We start from the raw sequence: 18414 nt of genomic DNA on the forward strand, positions 1-18414 counted from the left end.
CATAAAATGATTGATACAATAAACATCATGGTCTCTGAGTAAAGCAGTGCTATAACCCTACCTTCTCTTCCTCATCCTCCTCTTCATCCAGTCTGTTAGACATCTCCACCCCACTGTCACTGACACGGTGTCTGCGGACACACTCCGAAACACAGCGACACAGATACATGATGAACTTCACTGAAAAACATTAAAATATCTCAATATTCAACCCAGTCAATTCTGCATCTCTGGGAACCAGGGTAACTATGTTCAATAACAAAAGATATCATTAGAAATTCAGTATTTTTAATACTCAAGATGGACAAAACTGAAATTTTCAACATCAATTCCCAATTCTATGTGAACTTCACCCATAATGTAAACACATTCAGCCACCATTTTATCAATCCTTTCTCTCTCTACCTGTGTGCTCTAGGTCCATATGACAATGTGCATACTGGTAAAACCTCCTTGCTGCTCCAGCGTTGGCTTGGATCAGGTTGTGACAGCGAGCCACCTGGACCTCCATCCCCTTCTCCACTGGCATGTAGCTGTTGAAAATCAGGGTGACAATTCTCTTCACTATAGGTGGAGTATCAATTTCAAGACGAGCCAGGAGATGTTCCATTGGTACTATGGTCCAGAACTGAAATTGGGTAGTTTTAACATAGATGTAATCATAATAGTAAAAAAATGTATGTGATTGCAATTTCAATTCACTTCTTTTTATGTCTGATGTATAAGGTAAAAAGCTCATTCATTCAAAGCAAAATATTTTCCAAACTTTTTTTTTGTAATTTTTGTGGTCTGGGTAGTTTACTGAGATATATCAATATTATGAGCCTGTGTGTGATCTAAGATTAGAAAATGAAATACTATTTCAATATTTTAAACAGAGCACCTCTAGACCATGTAATGGTTTTCTTCAAAAAATACTTCATTTAGACCCAAACCCATTTGCCCTATGAGCCTGATACTACAAGAGTTTGAAAATTACAGGTAATAACTATAAAAAGTAAGGTGTCTACCTTGATGGCTCTCATTCCTTTCACCTTCAGCAGCATCTCCATGAAGGCCACGCGGACTTTCTCTGAAGTGTCATGTAAGAGGTTACTGAGGCCAGGCAGTACTGTCTTAAACAGTGGGTGGGACAGGTGGTTGTCCAGAAGGAAAGTAAGGCCCTACAACAATATAATAATAAATTTATGAATAAAAATAATAATTCACTTTTTAAAATTCGTACACATCTCAAACTACTGGCATAATATTGAACATTAAGAAAAAGTTTTTTCCAGTTGAAAAAGATATTAGAAATGGATACTGAAGCTCAACGACCCCTCAAAAGCACACATGCCATTGCTTATCAATATCTACTAAACCAAAATATACTCAGAAAATTACAGTGACAGTACCTCTAACCTAATACCTGTGTTCATTGCTATTACCTTGAGGACGGCCACTCTGACATCACTGGAGGCAGCATCCCAGGCCAGGTCTTGTACCAGACTCTGTACCAGACCTGCTATGGTCTGTGAGGGAATCAGCTCCCAGAATGTACAGCAAATCCTGCACACACCGTGGATGGTGGTAGCTCTTACTACAGGACAAGGGTCTTCAAGCAGGGTCTGGAACAGTACAGAACCCAACCTTCAATACAATCTACGTTTCAGGCCCATAGCCAGCAATTTCAAAGGGGGGGGTGTCTTTCTCTGAAAAAGTGGAACTTTCACCATGAAATTTGCATGTACCTTTATCAATTTTTACCCAGAGCAGGCCTTTTTCCTGAAAAAAAGGGTGGTTTGTTCCAGCTCTCCGAACACCCTCTGGCTATGCCGTACAGGCCTTTATTTTCTCCATCAAGGGATACAGCTTTGATTTTTAAGACCTGGCATACATTCAGTAAATGTGATCAGGGGGACAGACAAGTACCTGCAGCATGTCAAACTGTTTCTGCATCAGTCTGTCTATCTCCTCCACATTGTCCTCAGGGTTCTGCAGTGGGAAGGCATCTATCATCAAGGCTGCAGCATTAGCCCGTACATTACCATTGGCTACCTGGGAATAAAGAAGAAATCAGTAGGTTATTTAGTTAGTGAACTAATTAAGATGATAAATAATTATATAAAAATATTTCAAGAATTTTGACAATTAAATAGTGAAAGTAAGCCAAGTGCATTCTTTCACATCCACACTGTAAACTTCTCCAAGTATGAAATCACATGACATTTTTTGTCTACGTACTTTAAGTGACCTCCAGAGAATAGGCTCATACAGTCTCAACAGCATCTCATCAACACCCTTCTGCTTCTTCTGCTGGTGGAAATATTCGAGGACCTGAGAATAATTAAAAGTTTATAATTCTTTGATTAATAAATTTAATCTTTTAAAGTGCACCACGGCTTTCCCAAAATAAAACACAGATCATTTTAATTGCAAAAATATAAAGGTTGAGATTGGGTTTAATTTTCAGATCCTCAATAAAACAGATCTGCCAACTTTGTAATTCAACCTTAGTCTTTTTTCAAAAGGCACTGTTCAGTTCTGAATCACTCTCGCCACCATGGGGAAATACTTTACTATTTGTTAATTACCTTTCTCAGTGAGGAAGCCAGGGAGTGTGTGGATCCTCTTGGAGCATGTACAGCATGATACATCAGGTCTTGAATACAATACAACTCTATTTTCTAAGAAATAATAATAATAAACACAGTTTCAATATGTCTTTCCTTGTAACAAGGCAACCTTATAGCAAAGACCCTGAAGTTCTTTAACAGAAAAATCAAAGTACCATTTTACAACAAATTTTTTTTTAGACCTGAATTGATCCCAAAATTTATTTTTCATATTTTCACATCCATTTTACACAAACTTAAATACACATGCATGCAAACACACTGATCTAAAAAGAGGTGCATACACACACACAGGCATACACACAAACACAACTCTTACCTCCAGGAAAGGTCCTGCAGCCACTCTCCAGGCACGGAAGTAGATGTCTCCATACCACTGCAACACACTCCTGGGAAAATGACAAGTTTATATGTCAATCACTATTACACCATCATGTAAACATTTGTGTTTTGTATTCATGTAAGTACTAATCAATATTTTTAATGAGAAAAGGATACCTGGCTCTATTTCACATAACTCCTTATGCTCACACAAACATTTTGTGATTTCAATACATAATATGTACAATAATCTTCAGTTAAAGCATACAAAATATGTTTTCTAAATAAATCATTTTGGAAAGTACTTATTCATTTGGCAAAACAAAATGCTGCAAGACTGAAGGTTTGCTCTGTTCTTACTTGGAGCAATATGGCAGCTGGTTCTTCACTGTCCTGTGGAGACATTCAATGAAATTACAGTTCAGACTGAACAGAAAGCTGAGGAACAAACGGCCCTGAAATGAATACAAATAACATCCAACTCATGCTATTATTGAAATATCTTATACAAGTACAACAGGCCTATATTCTAAGCAGTAATAAGACATAAAGGTCATGGTAATGGAGGTAGATGTAGCTTTTTTTTTTATTTCTATTTGTGCACTGCACAAGACAAGTTTTTGTTAAGTTCTCAGTAAGATGCTAGCCACAGCCAGGTCATGGTAAAGGACAATATGACTCTTCAAGTATTCACAGTTTACAGAAATTAATAGAATTTATGCCCTATGGGTATTATTTTGCCTTTATGGTTTATAATAGTGTTCACTATAAATGTAGGTGCAGTAATTTATAACTATGCAACCATGTGTTTCCTCACCTCCTTCAACTTCAGATAAGCTGACTGCATCATGCACTGCTGTAACAGAGTCTTCAGTGTTTCACTGCTTTCATTCTGGAGATCCATGTGTTGTAGACACAGGTGGAGGTTCCACACTCTCTTGATGTCAGCAACCTGGTCGTTATGAAGTGTAGTAAAGATTCAATGTCATCCGTTTTGTAATGAAACTAATAACTTCTTTTATTTTGACTACTGTACTGTCTACAAATAACATTTTTTATCCAAAAGATACGACTGAAAGGTGAATAGTTAGGTTGAATTGAAATTTTTTGTATAAATAATGTAAATATTTTCAATTATTTAGTGAGAATAAAATATGTCAATAAAATAAAAACAACACATAAAATACAAGCTAAAGCGTATGGATTACACCTTACACACTGGATCCTCAAAGCATCACTATCACATATGGCAAAACATCTACACCAGGGCTATAATACAACACAATTAAGTACAATTAAACAACTATAATTATAATGAATCATAAAACCCATCCTCTTACCAAAGGTTTGGGCTGGAGTGTTCGCTGCAGGAGGTACATAATGGTCTGAGGAGTGAGGTCCTCCTTCCCCTCTAGGTCTTCATTCCACCAGGTCTCACAGAACTTAGCTATGGCGTTCTTTAACTTGTCAGCAGACTCTGGCAGACTTAACAGAACACCTGAATGTAAGATTGATATTTACCTTACGCAGAGATTAGCTCATCTGTTGATTCAGGCATGATTATAAGAGGACATGAATTTCAGGTAAAAGTATAAAAGTGACACATGAAGATTTACTTTACATAGCAATATTCCACTTTGTTTGTTTGTCAAATTTACCATTGATAGAGCTCAAGCCTTATTAACACTATTAGCAGGAGTCAGGCTTACCATGCAGTATCACAGCTGTCTCAAACAGTGACTGGGGAGCATCAGCGTGAGTTTTCACAGTTGCCATGGCCATGGTGAGAATGTGGTGGAGGAGAGTTGTCCTTTTCTGAGAGGCCTGGGAATGAAGAGGAAATTATATAGTTTGTAATCTTAGTGATTTCTTATTTGATGCTAAACATAATCTGATCTGACTACTGAAAATATAAAATATTTTACTCTTTCTTATAATTGTCATCGACAATTTTTTGTTATTCAAGTTTAAAATCGCAACTTGTTCAAAAAATCTATGTACCCAAAAGCAATACTACACTAGAATGATCCATGTAGATAACTACACTAGAATGATCCATGTAGATAACCAAGAAAAAAATAACATTCAATACACCCTTCTCTGTCCCCTCCAAGTTACATGAATATTCAATCATTAACACAAAAGCTTTAAATATCATTAAATATACGTGTTCCAGCATGTCATACCTTTTTCTCTTCCCCTTTCTCCTCCATATCACCTACTATTTATTAATAAGTCACAAACACAAAAGATAACATTGAGTGTACAGCATGTCATACCTCTCTCTGCTCTTCCTCTTCCTCCTCCCCATCCCCCATCTCCAGCAGAGCACTGGTACATATGGTCTGCAGTCCAGACCACAGCTGGTCCAGCTGCTTCTTGTCCATACTGCTGACCACTTCATCTACATCAATACTAGCTGGTATGGTGACCTGTTAGATGTCAGACACACAGATGCCTATACTGTACTGTACCATTACATGAATCATTTTGTATTCAACATACGTATAAAATCTGTTTGATTGACAATTTTGAAGTACATCGCCGATATGATTAAACATGGATTCTTCTTTTTTTTTTTTTTGGTCGCAAATCAATGCGGGCATAGTGATCTCTTGATTATCCCTGGCATGCTTTATGAAACATGAGGAACATACAGGCGAGGAACTTGCTGTTCACTTTATAATGTGGTGCTTGCAGCAAATACCAGTACTTTGACATGACGGTGTCATCATGAGTACAGATGCAATTGTATATGTCACGTTAAACATATCATTTATAAAAACAAAGGCACCCTACTAACCTTAGAATTGCTTACTTTCCAATGACTAATGCATATCATCACATATTGTCAGGGGCCACAGTACTGAAAAAATTGTTATTAAATATTTTTAATACTATTTCTTTTTTCTGTTATTTCAACTAATATTTATAATATCATATTTTATTTAACGAAATCTTACATTTTGTCCAAGCAAACCAAGCAGCTCCTCACTACTCCCACTCTCAGCCGCTTGCAGCAACAGGCCTCGGCTGGTCATCTTCTTGGCTGGTCGGGAAAAAGTAGCCAGTTTTAAGTTTATGAAAAATATCAGAGTTATACTTTGACACATATGATGTTGTGACACTTGTCCCGTGATACCCACAACATTTAAAGTGCCACTTTTTATACTTTTAGGCACTTTAGAATATATCGACTAACAATTGAACATTTAAACTACCAATTTGTATTTTAAGTCGAATACGTTTTAACAACTTAGGATTTATACAAGCCTTAAGAGTACCTTAAACATCTACATATATGTTTTGCAGATATAAAACAAAAAAAATTATGCAACAAAATCCACTGTTATTCAAATACAAGTAAAAATACCTGAATAAAAATCCTAATTTGCTTCGCCGCCAAAAATTTACATTCGCTAGGTGGTCCGCAGCAAATATAACGGCGCTTTTCGATTAGCTATAATCTATAGTCGAACCTACCACATTTTTCATTGACATTACAACAGCTACTGCATTGACAATCGTAATGAAACTAATAGAGTATTGGAAAACATTGAACGGATAGTTTGATTCTGCCGCACTTCCTGGAGTAAGTAAAAGGTAAGTTAGGAAATATCACCTACAAATGAAGACTTTGGCATAGAGAGATTACAATTACAGTGATCAAGGATTCTTTTGCAGTCAGCTATATAAGCCTTTTAAAAGCGGCACTTTGGGTTCGTTTTCATTAGAAATATTTTACGTACGCTCTTCATTAGGTTGATTAACAAAATGTTTCGATGTAAGATATAGATTTTAGGGTCAAACTTGTTGAAATGTGTTTTGTCTTTAACCATTTTTTATATCAAATGAGGGCAAGAAAATAAGCATTAAAACCCGATAGGGGCCTATGTCAATTTACAATCCACCATTTAAATAGGGTAACTCTATTGGGGCGATTGGTTTGCCTCATTCAGGTAGCATCTAGTCGTCATATAAACGCTAGTCCACATAAATAAGTTAGATAAACATCCACACACTTGCTCAAATATTATGCTATGATAAAAAAAACTCTATTAGTGAACTGAGATTTAAAATGTCAACATGTTCCTTTCTTAAGCGATAGGACTAAGTCAACTATGGCTAAACGCATTCACTGTACAACAAACAGGTGGAATAACTTCATAAAACTTCTGTACACAACCGTGACAACATGTTAGCCAACTCAGTTCAATAAAGAAATGTATCGCTCTCATTTACGCATCATCATCATCATCATCATCACCATCATCGTCCCAATGCTCCGCATATCGAAGATTGTCGGCACACTCCATAGACCAAGCCCCTCCACTTCTTTCTATCAACTGCTGTCCTCGTGACCCCTGTTAAATTTTTTAAAATGTCGACGTGTTTTTTGCTAAAAGCGATAGAACTAAGTAAACAATTACGCATGCATGACTTAAAATCCACAATGCCGACTAGTCAGTTGAAATCCCAGTCCCCGACCATTTAGACAGGAGAGGGGGATTTTATACCGATTTAAATTAGCAGCGTGATTCAACGGGTAGACGGGGGATTTTACCTTAAACACAATCTTTAAAATAGATGGGGGAGTTAATTAGTGTTGGAATTAACGCTGAACCAGAAGTTGATGGAAACTAGGCCTACTAGTAGCAGGCGCTGAGAAGACTGCATGAGCCCATACGCAGTAACTACTCGTTTGCTGTCAAGGCCGTCCTCACAAAGAAGAAAAGGTAAGAATTTGACTTTCATTCAAATTTTTATCGCATACAATTATTTCGTTCAAAATAACTTGATTCAAATTTGATTTTTTTTTTCGGTTTTTTTTTTTCGTGCATTTGTTGTTTTCTTTGTAAAGATCAAATATGCGTACAGAACACCGGGGGCATAGTACCGGTGGGTTTTACAAGAAAGAAACACTTTGTGACCAGGGAAAATATACACTTTTAACAATGCATAGATGTTAAAAAATTCCTCGCACTGTCTCGGAAGTCAGGGGGGTGGGGGGGCGGAGTTTCAATTGACTGGTGCATAATTTTCAATAACTTTTGCTACATGCAGATTTTTATTGAGCGATGCCCTTACTGAATTGATATCATTATTGATTAATGCTCTTGACGAAAGACTGGAAACAAGGTGCGAATTAACTAAGATATCGGCAAAAGAACCAGGACACAGTGATAAGTTAATCAAGCATTTACACTGAATAATGCAATGGCGGATCCGGGGGAGGGGGGGGGCACAGTGGGTCCGTTGCCCTCCCCCTTTTTACCTTGGCTCTGAGAGTACCCCTTTCTCCCTTTTCACAGACAAATCCAAGTATTTTAAAAAAATACCCGACAATACTGATAATAATAATCCTTTGCCCAACATATTACAATGGGCGTATCTGCTGTTTTATATTGCCTCGTTTCATTCGTCATTTTTTATCCAATTTCTTTTACGCCAGCAAGAAGCCGGGTTTTTTTTCTCGAGAACTGCCAAAAGACCTGACCACCTTTCAGAAAGAGAGAATATTGGAGCTGGGCGGCTGACCCAAAAAGTGAAATAGGCCAAGAAAAGCAAAGACAGCCCACTGCTCCTTATCCCTGCAGCAGTAACACTGCCTCTGGTTCAACATGGCAGAACCTGTGGTTTTTAATTCACCATTTCTCGCTCTTATCGGTAAGTTTGTCCACGCAGGGAATTATACCGATATAATTCCCTGGTCCACGCAACTCCCTATGTTTTTATGTTAAGCATGTGAATACGGCGTATATGAGCGCACATAATTGTTTTAACAAGACTAGCTGAACAGAAAATATCAAGAAATTAATGGACATCAATGAAAGATATCCCAAGCTCACATCTTCCATTCATTCAAAACGCTGTGTACGGACTCTTAATTTAAACAGTATATCAAAATTTTCATATTTAACTAAACCTGATGTATATGTTCTCGACATTTTATTTGTTTCTAACTCTTCTTAAATGTTTTAAACATGGGTTATACGTGAAATAATGTAGAGCTGATTGCATTTTCTATGCATAAAAATCACCTGTCTTACAAACATGAAGATGATGGCGTATTCAATCCTGCTTACATATAATTTTTTTTCAAAATATTTTTCAGTTGTGCTTCGTACAGCCTTGTCGTTGTACTTAGGAGGAATCGACAGATATTTTTATCGTCATGCTAAGGACAAAAGTGTTCAAACTGCACTGATTACTCTGTTTACGAACATAATGCGATGTGCTTTGGTATTTGTCACAGGGTAAGTGAAATCTCTTTCTTTCTTTCTCTGCGTGCGCGCACGCGTATGTTGTGTATTTGTTAACGCTGTGTTTTCTTATTCCTGTTTCATTTTGATGATCTCGGCATAGCTTGAAGAGAAAGTCTCTGTAATGTAAAAACTTATCGTTTGTGTATTTCCAGACAAACAGTGACAACCCTTGTGACTGGTCATTCTCTGCTGCCACACGATTTTTTCCTCCACGCCTGGATCATGGTGTTGATCCCTGTGCTTGCCTCGTGGTACAATGAAAATAACTTGGACAGCTTGTATGAGTGCTTCGTGACATTGACCCGGTTGGAACAAGTAAGAAGAGTTAGTTTATGTGAATGTGCAATGTTGACTGAATAAGACTAGGATTGCTTTGTTTGCATTTATTAGTCATTGCCATGTTTCATTATGTTGGCTTTGTAATCGAAAAAAAGGTTAAAGAATAATAATAATATAGAGCAGTCAAATCACCTGAATTTCTGGAGATTATCCGAATGATTTCGTCACTTAGTATTTGAAGTTAAAATCTAAAGAAGATAATATTTTGATTATTTATTTCTTGCACTAGAAAACTAATGACAGTAAAAACAGGAATATCAGCCAGAAATTTGAAAGGTGTAGTTTACGCTAAAACTGATAAAATATTGTAACACCAGTTAACATTTTTCTCAACAGGATGACACCAACAACGCCCAGAACGAGCAGGACGAAGACATTACGAGAGAGATAGAAGAAAATAAGCATCGTGCCACGTTAGCAATGACTAATATTAGCTGGGCACTGCTTATTGCCATCTTAATAGAGTGGCCAACGGCATTATTAATTGGCTACCAAATCTATCCGCTTCCTCTAATAGTAAACGCTCACAAATTTTTAAAAGCCATTCATCTCCTTTACGTGGTAGATACTTTCCATCGTACTGCTCTATACGCTATACATTATCATAGAGTGGGTCTGAGTTTGCTGGAGAACCGCTTCTGCAACATTGGAGAACCTTTGGTTTTTAATTCACCATTTCTCGTTCCAATCGGTAAGTTTGTCCACGCAACTCCTTATGTTTTTAAGTTAAGCATGTGGATACGACGTATTAGAGCGCACATAATTGTTAAAGACTAGCTGAACAGAAAAATATCAAGAAATGAATGGGCATCAGTGAAGGATATCCCAAGCTCGCATCTTCCATTCATTCAAAACGCTGTGTACGGACTCTTAATTTAAACAGTATATCTAACTTTTCATATTTACACTAAACCTGATGTACATATTCTCGACATTATTTTTTGTTTCTAACTGTTCTTAAATGTTTTAAACATGGGTTATACGTCAAATAATGTAGTGCTAATTGCATTTTCTATGCATAAAAATCACCTGCATTACAAACATGAAGATGATGGCGTATTCAATCCTGCTTATATAATTTTTTTTTCAAAATATTTTTCAGTTGTGCTTCGTAAAGCTTTGTCGTTGTACTTAGGAGGAATCGACAGATATTTTTATCGTCATGCTAAGGACAAAAAGGTTCAGACTGCACTGATTTCTCTGTTTACGAACATAATGCGCTGTGCTTTGGTATTTGTCACAGGGTAAGTGAAATCTCTTTCTTTCTCTGCATGCGCGTACGCGTATGTTGTGTGTTTGTTAGCGCTGTATTTTTTATTCCTGTTTCGTTTTGATGATCTCGGCATAACTTGTGGAGATGTCCTTGTAATATAATAAATTCATCCTCAGCACAAAACAAAATTATGTGTGTAATTTCAGGCAAACAGTGACAACCCTTGTGATTGGTCATTCTCTGCTGCCACACGATTTTTTCCTCCACGCCTGGATCATGGTGTTGATCCCTGTGCTTGCCTCGTGGTACAATGAAAATAACTTGGACAGCTTGCATGAGTGCTTCGTGACATTGGCCTGGTTGGAAAAAGTGAGAAGAGTTTGTTTATTTGAATGCATTGGTGACTGATATGACTAGGATTGCTTTATTTGCATTCATTAGCCCACTGCCATGTTTCATGATGTTGGCTTTGTAATCAATAAAAAGGTTTAAGAATAATATAGAGCAGTCAAATCATCTGAATTTCTGGAGATTATCCGAATGATTTCGTCATCACTGTTTGAAGTTAAAATCTAAAGAGGGTTTACTGTGATTATTTATTTTTTGCACTAGAAAACTAATCACAGTAAAAACAGGAATATCAGACAGAAATTTTATGGGTGTAGTTTACGCTAAAACTGATAAAATATTTTAACACCAGTTAACATTTTTCTCAACAGGATGACACCAACAACGCCCAGAACGAGCAGGACGAAGACATTTCGAGAGAGATAAAAGAATATAAGCATCGTGCCACGTTAGCAATGACTAATATTAGCTGGGCACTGCTTATTGCCATCTTAATAGAGTGGCCAACAGCATTATTAATTGGCTACCAGATCTACGCGCTTCCTCTAATAGTAAACGCTCACAAATTTTTAAAAGCAATTCATCTCCTTTACGTGGTAGATACTTTCCATCGCACTGCTCTATACGCTATACATTATCGTAGAGTGGATCTGAAATTGCTAGAGAACCGCTTCTGCACAGAAGTCTGAAAACCACTGCACAGTTCACTGTGGGTCTAGGGCCGGTGTAACAGGAATGGAATTCCCAAACTTGGAAGTCCGGGCTCCCATATGATTTGTGCAGGTAAGGGCTAGTTGGTGTATTGCAGTTAGTATATTGGACTACTGTCACCTGTACAAAGTAATGGGAAGCGGACTACGGTTCCTAGCGGACTTCCATTCCTGTTACACCTGTTGCACAGTACCAATTAAAGTCCTGAAGTTGGTCTTCACCTCCACACCTATATATTAATACACTATGACCCAAAAGAAATGGCTAAAGTTTTAGTCAATTACTTGTTTTATTTTAATTCACTACATCGGTATGTTGGATTGAAATAGACCAAACTTTCCTCTTTAAAGTTAAAGATCAACTTTCTTTCCGATCTAAAGGTAAAGACCTACTTTCTTAAGCAAAAGCGATCTCTGGGCATACTTTTCATTAGTTCACTGAAGTGCAGATTGCACTTGTTGGCCTGTCTTATAAAAATTAGAGTGGGAGAAAAACTCCATGAATACACAAGGGCGGATCAGGATTATTTCAATTGAGGCTCCTGGCCCCGTAACTAGAAAGCATCTAGCATTGCGACCGAGCGCAAGCGTCTTGATTCCATAACTCGCCCATGCTCGCCCCATATAATACATTGTAGCCTCTATGTGATATAGCAATGCGCGATGCTTTCGAGTTAAGGAGCCGACTGACCTCGGATGCAAAGCCGACCATCGCCCCCTTGGAGTGAGCAGTCCCCAAAAAATTTTAGGTATTTTGGAGGGCAAACGGTGCTCTTTGGTACGGTTTAGAACAATGATTCAGCTAGTCGGAATTCTAATTTCAAGAGGTGTGGTATATTTTTCAGAAACCCAAGGGGGGTCAGGACCACGTAACTCTAGTTTTCTCTCATAATATTAGTATGTAATATATGTAACATATGATGTTATAATTATGCATTTTTATTAGTTTCAGTTTAGTAACAGTAAGAAGACCATTTTTATTAGTTTCAGTTTAGTTACAGTAAGAACATATTATATTTATTGAGTGTTAAAAGTGAGCTATCTTTATTAGATGCAATATAATTAGTTTTTGAGGTTATATAATAAATAAAGTGTCGCAAACATAAATTAAGTGCCGCAGAGGTAAACAATTACAGTATCTCTGCGAAGTGGACTTCCCGATGTTCTGGGATAAATAACTGCTCACTATACCACTCTTGTGTAACACCTAAATGTGTTCTCTCCTGTGACTCTGGGTCACATTCATCTCCACTCAGACCAGACTTAGACCAGACAGAGGGAGACACCTAAATCTAGTTTTCTCTCTTCTAAGACTCCACAATTATGTAAGTAATATTTCAATTTCATGTATTTATTTTACAAAGACTATTGTTTTATTTGTAAGGAATATTGTAATGTATATTTGTAAGGAAATTTTGTACTTTTTTTAATGGCCAGCAATACCAAAATCAGTACAACAGTGCAATATTGTGATGTTTTAAAATATAAAGACAAAAGTTCGGTGGAGCTGTAAAACCTACCCCGATACAAACAGATCTTTCAGTGCAGTAATAATCCCCCCCCCCCCCAAAAAAAAAAAAAAAAGTGAATACCTTTTTATGTGGTAATTGCCTGGGCAATCAAGCGAAACATAAAATGCAGAAGGCTTAATCTGTCACTACCCTCAAGAGTTCGCATTTACAGACACGGGCATTCAGAGCGTGATGAGACAGAATGCGATTTTTGAAACCCACCTTTGTCTCAACTAACACAATTCATTTGAATCTTGTGATGTTGGTGATCTTTTCATTTATGTATATATATATGTGATGATTCTTGTCAAATAAATTGTGCATTTGAATATTAATAATTTAAGTTGTGCTTTGAATAAACAAATATTTATAGAAACACTGTCTTTCAATATAATTGGCTAAACATCTAATTAGCGCATGGACAACAAAGCCTTTCAAAAGCTCAAACGTAGGCCCTATTTTTCTAGGATACATAATTTCAATCTTATAATTCCTTGCTATGTATGCTGTTTCAGGCCATGGTTTAGAATGATGTTTATATTGGTTTTGATCTTTTTAGCTCAAACTGAAGCTGTTAAACATTTCTACACCTAAAATGGGTATGGGCAAAAGTTTCGACTCTGAAATCGCCTGCAATACAACACGTATTCAGATATACACATGTTCCACTGAATTGGAAAATTAAACGGTTGTAATTAGTCAATTTATATAAATTTTATTGTCACTTATTGTGATACATAGAGTGACATATTGTAATAGGCCTACATCGAAATATATGGTTCAGAGAAACATTTTTATTGAATACTTTTTTGTTCTGTGATATAGCTACGCTTGTCTTCCATTGAGGGCATTATAATCATTCTTGTGAAACATCCTCGCCAAAAAAGACGTGCGCTTACCAGTCCTTAGCCATTTGGGGGATTGTGTTTCTAGCACCTTTATAAAGTTACGCATCCGTACAGATTTAAATTGGCTTGCGTTTCTTTGGAACAAGTTGGTCTCATTATATAGCACGCCATCAGTGATTCTCTCCCAAGGTTTGTACGTGTAATAAGCTCACATTTCAAATTATTCATTGCGGTTTCCATGTCATTCAGCCAATGGTCCAAATAACTTGTTATAAAGACTGCTCTCGTCTTCGGAAAAATAAAACTCGTTCCAGGCCTGCTGCCATTCGTCTGCTGTTATTACGCCATCTTTCTTGGTGTCCAGAGCCTCAAAAAAAGAATCCACATCATCTTGACCGAGGAATTTACACCAGGACGCCATTTCTTCCTTGGTGATGTTACCTCTTTGGTTGACATTAATAAGGTCGAAATTATTTGTGCAAACGTCTTTCAGGACAGCTCGAAAGGCGTCGGTGTTAATTTGTTCCTTTAAACTATTGATGAATTGTTCCTCACTAATGGCGGTAAATCTTGTGGTCAGCATCATTAGAATGGTCTGCCATTTTTCGCGTATTCTACGCGCCTGGTCTCCCTTCAAGCCGTTGGAAGAGATGTATCGAGCAGAGGCTGTCTTCCCGGCATCGCGGTTTAACTTGCCGTCTTTATTTACGCTGAAGCGATGGAAGACAGTCTTCATCTTTTTTAACCAAATGTCACTGAATTCTACCTGACGTTGCGCTGTGTCCGCCATTTCTTTTCACTTTGCCTGAAATTAATATATAGAAATATCAGGGTATTGTTATAAACTATTCTGAAAACAAAATATATAGCCGTCTTATTGTTGTCGTTACTTTTTTTGACGATCGACTCTTCTCCTGGTGTAAGTAAATATATAAACAAATGCTTAAATGTATAAACGTAAATAGATGTTAATAATACATTACTTTAATTGATATGCCCTTGAATTCCCTTCGTGTAGTGCAGACAGCAACGGGACGTATATATTATTAAATGAAAACTGCAAATGACCTTATGTCTGTCAGTGGAATAATAGTGCCATTTAAATTTTACAGAGCTTTCCTTCGCTGCCTATCTTTCTCCAAAGAATACACGGGGACTCGCGTGTGGAGGCACACACAGGGCTGATTAGCGATTCACGCCATGAGCTATCTCTCTCTGATGTGAATACCGATGACACGAAATGACAAGGAAGAGGACATATAATGATAAATGATGGCACTCCGGCTGACCTGGTACTAGATGTAGAGCAAGGGTACATTTCCTATCTTTACTGATAAATATAACTCTCTATCGAAGAGTTGGGACGGGGGTGGGGGTGGGGGAAGGGGGGGGACGAAGACAGGCAGTGTGCATGGTAGTGATGTCACTAACTCATTTATGCATTTTATGCTCATTTATACTCAATTTCCTTTTGTTCTTATGATTCCTTGAACAAAAGATCACCACACTGAGTATTCGTACCATGTAGACTGGTGGCTGTTGACGAATCTGTATTAGCAGTGTTTTTTAGGATATTAGCATCCTCAAATAATCTAAGCAGGGAATTAACATTCAAGCAAGCCATAAATGGGCGTTTTCATCACCAGTATAAGAATTTTTGACTTGGCAATATAACATCAATGTTGCTGTATGCGAGCTCTAGGCGATTACATCGCTACCTGCGTGCGCACGAGTGTTAGAAAAAATATTATATGTAGACCACGTTGCCGTCACTTCAAGGATGTGCTAGTACAATTAAGACGAGGAAAAACAAATGTATAAATGGATGAATGAATGAATTAAATAGATGTATCACTGGATGAATGGACAAATACATAGATTACTGGATGAATGAATAAATAGAAAGATGAATAATTTCCTTCCACAATATGCTAGCCTTGCAAGCCATCTCTTCTGCTGCATTTCAGCCTCATTACACACCAGAAATTGATGCATTTTGATATATTTCTTTTTCTTCCTCTAAATCCACTTACCGCTTATATAAAGTCCTTGCAATATCCACTTGAAAAAGAAATACAACTTTTGAGCAAGACCGCAAAGTCGATTATTTCTTTGCTAAAAAGGATGTAACTTGTCCAAGGGTCTCCGCATGCAATCTACGGTAGTTAGAAAATGTGACTATTTTAAACACAAAAAATACCACAAATGCATCTTGTAACTTTGCTTAAGGAAACGAACTGTAATGTCTACTCTTCTTCAAATAAATAGGCTGCCCAAAGGATAGCTGTCATACGCCTTGTCTACCATATGAAGGTATCATGTCAACTGACTTGTCAGCATATGACATAGTTACTAATTATTTCTGGTGTGAATCGCCGGACGATTTTTTGAAGTTACCTGTACCTGCCCAGGTAGCCCTGAGCTACAGGGCAGGGGAAATATTAGGCCAGGCTATCGGCCATCTTATCTTGATAAATCGACACATAATTCACAGATAATGCAACGATTAAGAAATGTTTCATTGTGATGGCGTATCTACTTTGACACAGTAGATAAAAGCGACCGTTACATGCAAAATAAATCAATATTATTTCTAACTCACCCTTTCAGACGATATGCAGTGCTTTGCTGAGGATTCGTATGAATCACAAAAAAGGAAATTGTTATAATTAGTCACCGTAATGCGAAACGTGAGGTAATATTCCGGGCATATTATATTCATAGATACGTGTTACCATATATATGACAAATATATGGTATTACCGAAAGCCACTGTAGTTATACGGGCAGATAGCTAGTATAGACCAGCGTGACCTAGCTAACCACACACATCATGAAGGTGACTGCATTATTTTCATTTTATTACAAAATCAAAAAGCACTTCTGTCGAAGCGGTCGTTAAATGTCATCCGAATCGGCTGGGGGCGGACCCAGCGCGATGTATCTACCTTTTTTGCAGCTTATCGCTCCCACAATCCCACGACCCAATTTAAACTTGAAATTTCAGTGGCAATAATCTACCCATTAAATGTATAATTTATAGCGTAGACACAGAGTTAAAATTTCATAGTTCGCCGTTATTGTCACACCTAATATTCAATAACAACCTCACCTGTTTCTTGTTTGTGCGGGCCCCGCTTGTTGCTTGATCTATTCGCCTGTTAGGTTCGGAAGTTGTCGCAAAATAATATTCTTTTAAATCCTAGATTTGTCACTGTGTCAACCGCAAATATGTAATGGTCGCAACGAAACCAGTGAAATGTAAAATGCCCTTATGAGTCGCTAGCTATCTCTCACTGCCAGCACTTCTATATACTACTGCTCCTGCATACCTCTTCGCGCGATACAAGCTACACTGGGTGACAAAAACTCATGAAGATAATAATATATTGAGCTCACCAGCTCGTGATGGTACCGACCTTTTGGAAAACGATGCGACTCGAGCTGTAAAGCCTATAAAATATGTTTTCCAAATCATAATAGGCAAGTGGTTCTAATGCATTCACATGATTTGCTAGACTGTATCAAAGAAACAACCCATGTGGGCAGTTTATTTATTAATTCATTTCAGCTGTGATACGTCACGAATGAATGAAGTTTGGTTATTTTGTATTTATATATCTAACCTATGGCACAGAAAAGTTCAGTTGCTCCTACGAGCAGCATATATCCCCAGCACACATTTCCAACAATCAGCCGTCGCGATCGTTATACATAAAACGATATGAACTTCAACCATTTTCTGAACCCTCTGTACTGTCGACCTTGTTCGTACAAACATGTCAACATCGCAATGAATGATTAATGCAAAGTACAATATAATAGTACTAGTCTACCTATGTTCATATACAGCCCACCGTGTCCCAACAATAGAGAAATTATTTTCCAATACTTTGCAATGGATACGTTTACCCATCACAGAATAGAGCATTGAAAGTCACGATTGATGGAAGAATTTGACCAACAAAGTGCGCGCAGGCATACTGTGTTCAGTTAAAACAGAGACGGAAAGTAACACTGAGTTCCCTTGGTTGTCGCGTGTTTGGCTCGTAAGTCACGTTGATGCCGTTCTTGTACGTTATAAACATCACATGACCAGCACCTGTACTGAGTTTTTGTTGTGATACGGTGACTGTATAGCTTGAAATTACTTTTATTTAACATTTTAGCCTGCGGTATTTATATGGATTTAATTTGTTTCTGCATCATATTCAACATATGACGACGTCACTATGCTTAATAC

General features: G+C 37.5%; 3 protein-coding genes across 9 annotated transcripts in view; 1 reads left to right on the top strand and 2 right to left on the bottom strand.

The window, feature by feature from the left end:
* LOC106151307 (condensin-2 complex subunit G2-like) overlaps positions 1–7267 on the bottom strand; it is a 14292-nt gene extending 7025 nt beyond the window's left edge. The window contains exons 1-15 of one of the 2 annotated variants that reach the window (XM_087003242.1): positions 7204–7267; positions 5900–5985; positions 5216–5368; positions 4646–4760; positions 4277–4434; positions 3754–3888; positions 3297–3391; positions 2935–3004; positions 2574–2666; positions 2224–2316; positions 1912–2037; positions 1428–1607; positions 1011–1163; positions 406–628; positions 62–180 (exon numbers count right to left, since the gene is read on the bottom strand). In XM_087003242.1, the coding sequence (XP_086859368.1) occupies positions 62–180; positions 406–628; positions 1011–1163; positions 1428–1607; positions 1912–2037; positions 2224–2316; positions 2574–2666; positions 2935–3004; positions 3297–3391; positions 3754–3888; positions 4277–4434; positions 4646–4760; positions 5216–5368; positions 5900–5985; positions 7204–7252 (1848 nt within the window). In that variant the 5' untranslated portion in view covers positions 7253–7267. Of the gene's footprint in view, positions 1–61; positions 181–405; positions 629–1010; positions 1164–1427; positions 1608–1911; positions 2038–2223; positions 2317–2573; positions 2667–2934; positions 3005–3296; positions 3392–3753; positions 3889–4276; positions 4435–4645; positions 4761–5215; positions 5369–5899; positions 5986–6309; positions 6428–7203 lie in introns of those variants that run through there. The other variant, XM_087003243.1, reaches the window with a different exon arrangement.
* Positions 6440–13715, top strand: LOC147763728 (uncharacterized). 2 transcript variants are annotated; one of them, XM_087003246.1, is made up of 8 exons: positions 6440–6539; positions 8389–8603; positions 9052–9193; positions 9355–9517; positions 9878–10232; positions 10644–10785; positions 10961–11123; positions 11474–13715. In XM_087003246.1, the coding sequence occupies exons 2-8, from the start codon at positions 8558–8560 to the stop codon at positions 11789–11791; spliced, it is 1329 nt and encodes a 442-aa protein (XP_086859372.1). In that variant the 5' UTR covers positions 6440–6539; positions 8389–8557; the 3' UTR covers positions 11792–13715. The 2 variants fall into 2 exon arrangements, with proteins under 2 accessions (XP_086859372.1, XP_086859371.1); XM_087003245.1 differs by lacking the exon at positions 6440–6539 and adding an exon at positions 7403–7672.
* A 303-nt stretch (positions 13716–14018) lies between these two features.
* LOC106151303 (sarcoplasmic calcium-binding protein) lies at positions 14019–17537 on the bottom strand. Of its 5 annotated transcripts, XM_087003247.1 has the most exons (3): positions 17284–17537; positions 16774–16799; positions 14019–14976 (listed from the first exon to the last, which is right to left on the bottom strand). In XM_087003247.1, the coding sequence occupies exon 3, from the start codon at positions 14959–14961 to the stop codon at positions 14413–14415; it is 549 nt and encodes a 182-aa protein (XP_086859373.1). In that variant the 5' UTR covers positions 14962–14976; positions 16774–16799; positions 17284–17537; the 3' UTR covers positions 14019–14412. The 5 variants fall into 5 exon arrangements, with proteins under 5 accessions (XP_086859373.1, XP_013379944.1, XP_086859374.1 ...); XM_013524490.2 differs by lacking the exon at positions 16774–16799 and having other exon boundaries at positions 17284–17535; XM_087003248.1 differs by lacking the exons at positions 16774–16799; positions 17284–17537 and adding an exon at positions 16205–16564.
* Between the last annotated feature and the right edge of the window lie 877 nt (positions 17538–18414).

This window comes from Lingula anatina, chromosome 2, assembly GCF_051362555.1.
Source record: "Lingula anatina isolate TDL-2025a chromosome 2, LinAna3.0, whole genome shotgun sequence".
In the NCBI taxonomy this organism is placed as follows: domain Eukaryota; kingdom Metazoa; phylum Brachiopoda; class Lingulata; order Lingulida; family Lingulidae; genus Lingula; species Lingula anatina.